Here is a 9,318-nt window from a genome sequence, read left to right as displayed (position 1 = left end):
GGCATAGTTTGCATCTAACTTTTTACTAAATTCTTACCCCAACTACATTCCAAGTGTCTTAAAGATTCTGACTCTACAAAATATCGAACACATGGTACCAACCTGAGTACTAGCAATTAGTAAATATTTAATGAATGCTTTGGGAACTGATTTATAGAGGGCCTTAAGAACTAGTTTATTTAACTCTAGGTCAGGTTTCTAAGAATAAATTTACAGAACGCCAGAATGAAAAGTTTGTATAAATACAATTTGCCAAAAGTGAACTCTGTACAATACCAATTTGATGAATTGTTGAGACCTATTAAAGACATATGAGCTCCACTCATGCCTCAGCCTCCTCTGATGCAAGCCCAAAGAGCAGGGGCAGAGGATAAGCATATGGAGTAGAGACGAACTGCAAATTATATTTAAAGAAAAACTTCACCTATTTGTACATCAAATGGTCAATGAAAAACTAAAGCTTTAAAAAAATCTATTTAATAACTGGTTTCCAACTACCAATTAAACAAAACTGATTTTATTTCATAATAACACCTCTAGAGATAGGCAGGGGCTGAAGTTAAACCAGCAGCTCAACAATGTGAGGACTGGCATTTCTGGTTCTCTTGGCCCTTCCTTCCTTGCTTGTAGTTGAGTGGACTACTCCAGGGCCAGGAAAGGTTGCTCTCACCTGTAATCCTAACATTCTGGGAGACGGAGTGCAGTGGATTGCCTGAGCTGGAGAGTTAGAGACCAGCCAGAGCAAGAGCGAGACTCTATCTCTACTAAAAAGAGAAAAACTGGCTCAGAGCCTGTGGCACAAGTGGCTAAGGTGCCAGCCACATACACCCAAGGTGGCGGGTTCGAATCCAGCCCAGGCCCTCCAAACAACAATGACGGCTGCAACCAAAAAATAGCCAGGTGTTATGGAGAGCGCCTGTGGTCCCAGCTACTCGGGAGGTTGAGGCAGGAGACTCACTTGAGCCCAGGAGTTGGACGTTGCTGTGAGCTGTGATGCCACAGTACTCTACCCAGGGGGACAGTTGGAGGCTCCTGTCTAAAAAAAATAGAAAAACTAGGTGGGTATTGTGGCAGGCACCTGTAGTCCCTGCTACTAGGGAGGCAGTCAAGACGAACTCTTGAGCCCAAGAATTTGAAGTTGCTGTGATCTACAGTAACACCATGGAACTCTACCCAGGGCAGCATAGTGAGAATCTGTCTAAAAGAGAGTGAAAGGACCACTCCAGCTCTAGCCATCATTTCAATGTTTATGGCAGAAAAAGGGGGAAGAAATGACCTAACTGCACCTGTAGTAGAAATAGATATGGGAAAAAGGGGTTGAGAATGGCTGGCAAGTTGCACTGCCAATATTACCTTTACAGATAATTGATTTCTCATGTGAAGATTAACATTTGAAACTCAATTCTAGTTTTAGTCATGACATATTTTTAACAGATGCATTCCAGCTATACTAGTTCCCTCCCCTCAGCAATCTACAATTGAGCTAAAATAAAATTACTTAATATTTCAAGAAAAAAATGGGAGAAAAAAAAGCCAACAGTGACAAAGTACTTTCAACTCCTCTTCTGCTCATTGTCCTTCCACACCAAAGAACATCTGGAAAACGTCCCCACATCCTTTGGCATTTAAGAACTGATAGAGCTGGCCAAAGTCCATGTGGTTTCCTCTGGCTCCACTAACACTGAACACTTTTTCTTCAAAAATAGAAAATTTCCTTTGCTTTTCCATTTCATCATTTGTACCATCAAAAGGAATGTCTTCTCGATGGCGAATTAAAATTCTCTTCCAGTTTAATTTTCTGAGTCTGAAAAGAAATTTTCACAGCAAAAATTACCAAAATGTGTTTATATATTCCAGAGCACTGAAAGAAGTTATAAAACAGATTTGTCAATGCCTCTTCCTTGAAGTAATGAAATCTACTTTTATCTTACAGGTGTTTAATATCTCAATAAAATGTGATTCTGGGCATCCCCAAATCATTTGTTACCATTATTGATTCATATCAGTATTTTAGAATGTGGAAAATTGGTGAATTCAAAACTACTAAAGGACCTCAGAAACTCATATAGGGTATCAGTAGACAAATGAGAATGCTAGCAGCAATTCTAGTGCTTCTGGAAAGCCCCTTGTTTCACAGGGTGTACAGCTTATGGTATCACTAAGATGAGGGAAGAATCAGATCCATGGAAACAGATCATAGTGACCTGAGCAAGGACTCAATTTGTTGAACAGATATTTACAGAATGTCTCCTATGTGTACTGTGTCAGATGAGGGGAGAATGCTGCCTATACGTGAGTTTGCCTTATCTACTGATTTGAGACTGAATCCCCGTGAAGATATAACTCCTGGAACATGCTTACCACACCATGCTATCCTAAAACCAGGATAGATGCTAAACCAACTATCCACATCTCCAGGATCGTTATGCACTGCTTACCAGTGCATTCAGAGAAATGCGTCTTTGGGCTATTTTGTCATTATGTGAACATCAGAGAGCCTACTTACACAAATCTAGATAGTATGTATCTTTTTATTTATGTGTATTTTTTTCACATGGAAAATCAAATGCCCCAGCACCATTACTGAGTATCAGTCACTTGCCCTACTTGATCTGCCATGCCAGTATCAAGAGGTATACATCAGGTTCCTATATATGCTCTATTATAAGCTTCTGAGACCACCATATATATGGTCCATTGCTGAATGAAACATCATTGTGCAGCATATAACTGTACCTTGTTTAATACTGAAATTATTGACATGACATATAAAACATGTAAAAGCAAACCTTGACCAGAATTCTTCACAGGCACTTTGTGGGCCTTCCACACAAACAACACCAGGCTTCCCAGGCATGCTAAACCCAGACAGGGAAAGCTCCTTTGCCCACTCTAGAATATTTTTCCTTTTGCATTTGTTGTAGATATGATGGCTGTAGATCCAGAGTCTTGTGAGGATGAGATCGACTGCCTGGACTGTGCTTACTGAGATGGAGGAAGATGAGATATCTTTGCTGACGTAGCCAGAGGCATGTTCTCTAACCCACTCTGTGGCATTCAGTATGCACACATCTCCAAGACAATTCTTTTGCAGGTATGTGCTCAGATCTGTGTTCAACTGAGTCTGCTGGGATCTACTTAATAATACTGATCTGATGGAAAAGATATGAGGAAAAATTAAATCAACTTGCTTGGAAGAGAAAAAATTTAGAATTACTTTTAGATTAATTTTGACCTCTAAAGTTGGAAAGAGTTTCTGTAACATACCTGACAGTAATTTCAGGCAGAACTGCAGGGTATTTAAAGGGAAGAATACAGGCCAGAGAAAACATCACCTGATTAAAAAAAAGAAGGTAATCACTCTAAGTGCTGTTTTCAACCTTGACATGTTTCCATTTTTCCAAAAACAAAATTGAGTTACCATTGCTCCCTCAGATAGGTCCAGGTTCATATTGATAGTAAAGTAAACTTTTGAAGATCGTCCCTCCATTGTCCTCTTTTCAATACAAGCTTTCAGTTCTGCTAAAGCCAGCTGGTCGTTCACTATGAGCTCATTCTCACCAGGAAACATACTGGCTAGCAGATCTAACTCAGACAGCTGGGCCTCCGCCTGCTCTATCTCAATCATTTTTGGACACCTGTAAGTTTCTAAGGAAGTAAAGAAAGGTAATTTACATATACTCAACAGATCAACACAGTTATTCAACAAAAATTTGATTTCTTCATAAATTGTAAAAACTAATCAGTCTCTTCCCATTATTCTACTTTCAGATTTAATATGCTAAAAATAAAAATAAAGGACAATCCATTGAAAACCACAAAACTCTAATAACTAGGCATTAAATTCCTTTGCAACCAGACAGTTGATCTGACATCTTTAGCTACCACCGGAGCAATTTCACTGAAGTAAACCAACTATATAGTCAAAAAACTCTATTAATAATATAGCCAGAAGACAGGATCTGATCTTGGAAACCTAGAATGAACAGAATAAATAAGAATGTATAGTGATGTGAATGGTTAATTTCTTTTTCTTAAATGAATACTGATGTCATTAGTTTTTAAGAAGAAAGAAAAATAACGGTGAATTATTCCACAGCTCAAGTAACCTGATGACATTAAAAAAATAAAACCTATGAGGTTAGAAAAATTCGAATGGTAGAGGAAGGTTAAAAAAGGAAGACAGTCTCCTGCTGCAGGTCTCTACCCACTTAATATTCTCTGGTGTCTTATCAGAACAAATTTTAAGCATCATATACACATGTGTAAAATACATGTTTTGTATGTGTAAATACATGGAGTGAGATATACACAGCATACAAATTGAAAATCCAAAGGGGTTCATATATATATATATATATATATCTCCCTATTTCCTATCTTCCTCCCTACCAAACCTATTTGGAGATCTGTTCACTGTCAGCACATACTGATCTCACTCTCATAGCTGCCTGTACTAGTGATCATGTAGCTAGGCTGTAATTTGCCATAGTATACCAACTGCTGAGCACTTGTTATTTCCATATTTTTGCTAATATGAACAATTCTATAATGGAAATTATTTTTATATATACACTATGGTGAGCTATATTATATATTCAGAAATAAACTTGTAGATGTGGATTGTTGAACAGGTAAAACATTTTAAATTTTAATAAATACTAAATTGCCTTCCAGAAAGTTGCCATATAGATGTTTAAAATTTGTACTTAATCCCCCGTTCCTTTTTAAAAAAATTCTTAATACATTTTTAGAAAAGATTTTACCACTCTCTTCTTTTATGGGTTTTATGCCCCGATTACAAGACTTCTCTACTGCAAGATTATTTTTAAATTCTTCCATTTTTAACCTGGAGTATTTATATTTTCAATTTCTACATTTAAATGTATTCAATCCATCTGTAATTTACTTTGGTTTAAACAGTAAGAGAAATCTCCAGCTTAATTTTCTTTCCATTTGGCTAGTGATCTGTACCAATATATCTTATAATACATGTGAAATGCCTTTTTCAATATATACTAGCTATTGACCATAAGTATTTTGCTACACTGATCTGTTCGCTGTATGATGGCCCAATACTCTACTCATCAAATGAATATGATGGGGGTTAGTAAATCACTTCTTCTCCATCTCTTCACAGCTGTCACTCTTCTAGAATTTTTAAGTTTCCTGGATCTTCTCAGATGTTTTTGCCATATAAACTTTAGAAAAAATCTATCAAACTTGGAAAACAAAAAAAAAAACTGGTAATAGCACTGAAATTAAAGAGTAATGTATGGAAAATGATGTTTATAACACAGAATTTTCCTTCCCTGTTTTTTTTTTTATACAGCCTTAATGAGTTATAATTATATAGTGTACTATACTATGGCTAAACAAGAGCTTTAAAATGTTAGCATCCCTTAGGATTTGGTCTGACCCTCTTCACCTTCTCTACCATCTCATGGTGCCAAATATCATCAAATATTAAATGTCCACAATTCTCAAATTTGTATCTAATGCCCCAAATTCCTCAGCCCATTATTTGTAAAGTTAGCTGCATCTCTGTACTTCTATTGGAGTATGCCTGTGTCTGTTTTCTGTTACTATGTGTATAACAGAGAATCCGAGACTGCATAGTTTACAATACATCAAAATTTATTTGGTTCATGGTGCTGATGGCTGGGGAGTCCAAAGGCATGGTTCTGGCATCTTGCAGGGGCCTTTTTACTGAGCCATCCCATGGTGGAAGGTGGAAGACAAAAAAGGGTGAGAATGAGAGGAAGAGGGATGAAGGGGGCCAAATTCATTATCAGGAACCCACTCCAATAACTTTGAAAGTTTCTACCTCTTAACACTATTGCACTGAGGATTAGGTTTCCAACATATGAATATTTGGAGACACATTCAAACCATAACAGATGGTTAAGTCTCAGTCTTCACAGTTCTAGAACAGGTCTAAATTGTGATATTTCTTTCACAATACAGGTAATTATTTCTGTTTAGAGAACTTGTTTTAACCAATCTTTTGGAGTAGGTCTGCTGGTTACAAATCTGTTGTACTTCCTTCATCTTAAAATGCCTGGAGGGTATTTTCACTACATACTGTATTCTGGCTTGACTGTTTACTTTTACCACTTGAAAAATGTTATCTCGGCTGGGTGCCTGTGGCTCAAGTGGCTAAGGTGCTAGCCACATACACCTAAGGTGGCGAGTTCGAATTCCAGCCCAGGCCTGCCAAACAACAATAATGGCTGCAATCAAAAAATAGCTGGGTGTTGTGGCAGGCGCCTGTGGTCCCAACTACTTGGGAGGATGAGGCAGGAGACCCGCTTGAGCCCAGGAGTTGGAGGTTGCTGTGAGCTGTGATGCCACAGCACTCTACCCAGGGGGACAGCTTGGGGCTCTGTCACCAAAAAAAAAAGAAAGAAAAATGTTATCTCCCTTCCATCTGGCCTCAGTGGTTTCTGATGAGAAATCTTCTCTCCTTTGAACTATATTTTTTCTTCCGTTTTTTTGTTTTTATTTTTACGAGACAGAGTCATAGCTTACTGTAGCTGGGATTACAGGCATATGCCACTGTGCCTGGCTAATTTTTAAATTTTTTGTACGGATAGGGTTTTGCTGTGTTGCCCAGGCTGATCTTGAACTCCTGACCTTAAATGACCCTCTCACATTGGCCTCCTAAAGTGTGAGCCACCATGCTGGCCTGAACTGCTTTTTTTTATGTGTAAGGTTCATTTTTTTCTCACCGCTTTCAGGATTTTATCTTTAGCTTTCAACAGTTTGATTATGATATGCACTGATGATTTTTGCAGTTTTGTGCTGCTTGTAGCTCACAAGGCTTCCTGAATCTGTATGTTCATGTCTTTTGACAAACTTGGGAGGTCTTCAGCCACTATTTCCATGAGTGGTTTTTCTTTTTCTTTTCTTTTTTGAGACAGAGCCTCAAGCTGTCCCCCTGGGTAGAGTGCTATGGCTTCACTGCTCACAGCAACCTCCAACTCCTGGGCTCAAGCGAGTCTCCTGCCTCTGCCTCCCAAGTAGCTGGGACCACAGGCGCCCGCCACAATGCCCGGCTATTTTTGGGTTGCAACCATTATTGTTGTTTGGTGGGTCCGGGCTGGATTTGAACCTGCCACCTTAGGTGTACGTGGCTGGCGCCTTAGCCGCTTGAGCCACAGGCACCAAGCCCCATGAGTGGTTTTTCAACCATGCCCTCTTTCTTCTCTCCTTCTAAGACTCCAATGACATGAATGTTAAGATATTTTGTTATAGTCCTGCGTATCCCCAAAACTCTAGTTGTTTATTGTGGGGCTTTGTTAAGCAGATTCAGTAATTCATATTGTTGTATCTTCCAGTTTACTGATTCTTTCCTCTGTCTCTTTCCTTCTGTTGTTGAGTCTGTCCACTAAGTTTTTATTTTAATTATTTAAAGATAATAAATATTATTTATTTTTATTATTATTTTTTTGGAGACAGAGTCTTACATGTTGCTCTCAGTAGAATGCTGTGGTGTCCAGCTCACAGCAACCTCAAATTCTTGGGCTTAAGTGATTCTCTTGCCTCAGCCTCCTATATAGTTGAGACTACAGGTGCCCGCCACAACACCTGGCTATTTTTTGTTGCAACTGTCATTGTTTAGCTGGCCCAGGCCAGGTTCGAACCTGACATCCTTGATGTATGTGGCTGTCATGGTACCACCATGCTATGGGCGCAAAGCCCCGCTACGTTTTTCATTTTAGATACTGTACTTTACATTTCTTTTCCTTTTTTTCTTTCTTTTCTTTTCTTTTTTTTTTGCAGTTTTGGCTAGGGCTGGGTTTAAACCCACCACCTCTGGTATATTGGGCTGGCAACCTACTCTTTGAGCCACAGGCACCACCCTTTTCTTTCTTTTTTTTTTTGAGTCAGAGTCTTACTCTGTCAACCTGGGTAGAGTACTATGGCATCATAGCTCACAGCAACCTCAGTCTCTTCAAGTGATCCTCTTGTCTCAGCCTCCCAAATAGCTGAGACTACAGGTGCCTGCCACCACGCCCAGCTAGTTTTTCTTTTTCTTTTTTTTTTTTTTTTTAAGACAGAGTCTTACTATGTCGCCCTTGGTAGAGTGTCATGGCATCACAGCTTACAGCAACCTCAAACTCTTGGGCTTAAGCGATTCTCTTGCCTCATCCTCCCAAGTAGCTGAGATTAAAGGTGCCCACCACAATGCCCATCTATTTTGTTCTTGTTGTTGTAGCTGTCATTGTTGTTTAGCAGGCCTGGGTAGGGTTTGAACCCACCAGCCCCGGTGTATGTGGCCGGTGCCCTAACCACTCAGCTATGGGTACAAAGCAGGTTTTTAATTATTTTGGTAAAGACTGGGTCTCATTCTCACTCAGGTTGGTCCTGAACTGCTGAGCTCAAGCTATCCTCCCACCTTGGCTTCCCAGAGTGCTAAGATAACAGGGTTGAGCCACCACATGCAGCCTGTATTTCTCATTTCTAATATTTCCCTTTAGTTCTCTATATAACATCTTCCATTTATTTGCTGAGAATTTCTACTTTTTCATTTGTTTCAAGTGTGTTTGTAATTGCACAGTGCAATTTTTAAGATGGGTGTTTTAAGTTCTTTATCAGGTAATTATACTATCTCTGTCATCCTGGTGTTGGGCTCTATTGATTATCATTGTTTTTTTTCATTTACTTTGAGATCTTCCTGGTTCTTGGTATGATGAATGATTTCTGATTAAAACCTGACATTCTGTGTATTATGAAACTCTAGATATTATTAGATTTTCTAATTTAGCATCCTTTTTCTGATACTCCTATAGCAAGAAAAAGGGTGCTGCTTTGGCTCGGTGCCTATGGCTCAGCGACTAGGGCATCAGCCACATACAGCAGAGCTGGTTCGAACTCAGCCCGCACCTGCCAAACAACAATCAAACCTACAAAAAAATAACCGAGCACTGTGGCAGGTGCCTGGAGACCCAGCTACTTGGGAGCCTGAGGCAAGAGAATCACTTAAACCCAAGAGTTTGAAGTTGCTGTGAGCTGTGACGCCACAGCACTGTACCAAGGGTGACATAGTGAGACTTTGTCTCAAAAAAACAAACAAAAAAAAAGGGTGCTGCCTGTGGGGTCGAAGGCTTGGTCTCCTGCTTAGTATCTACTGACAATTGAAATGTGGGAGAGGGAACTCTTCATTATTGCTGGGTGGAGATGGAAGTTGTGACTCTACCAGAGGACTCTAATGATAAGCCCTGACTAAGAGGGACAGTTATGCCTTGTTATTCTTCCCCCAGTGGTGTCCCCTGACAGCGTGGTAGGGGGTAGCCTTATTTTTTTTTTTTTTTT

At 39.4% G+C, this 9,318-nt stretch overlaps 1 protein-coding gene across 6 annotated transcripts in view; it reads right to left on the bottom strand.

Annotated features, from left to right (window-relative positions):
- Positions 1-1,174: 1,174 nt before the first annotated feature.
- The window catches only part of RWDD2B (RWD domain containing 2B), a 17,362-nt gene continuing 9,218 nt past the window's right edge, over positions 1,175-9,318 (bottom strand). For all 6 annotated transcript variants that reach the window (XM_023517443.1, XM_023517439.1, XM_023517442.1 and 3 more), the window contains 4 exons: positions 3,422-3,648; positions 3,268-3,335; positions 2,790-3,152; positions 1,175-1,804 (listed from right to left, as the gene is read on the bottom strand). In XM_023517443.1, the coding sequence (XP_023373211.1) occupies positions 1,570-1,804; positions 2,790-3,152; positions 3,268-3,335; positions 3,422-3,628 (873 nt within the window). In that variant the 5' untranslated portion in view covers positions 3,629-3,648 and the 3' untranslated portion in view covers positions 1,175-1,569. The remainder of the gene's footprint in view (positions 1,805-2,789; positions 3,153-3,267; positions 3,336-3,421; positions 3,649-9,318) is intronic.

This window comes from Otolemur garnettii, unplaced genomic scaffold (assembly GCF_000181295.1).
Source record: "Otolemur garnettii isolate 467f Iridium unplaced genomic scaffold, OtoGar3 scaffold00111, whole genome shotgun sequence".
In the NCBI taxonomy this organism is placed as follows: domain Eukaryota; kingdom Metazoa; phylum Chordata; class Mammalia; order Primates; family Galagidae; genus Otolemur; species Otolemur garnettii.
The sequence above is the reverse complement of the archived record's forward strand: the minus strand, read 5'-3'. Positions and strand labels throughout refer to the sequence as shown.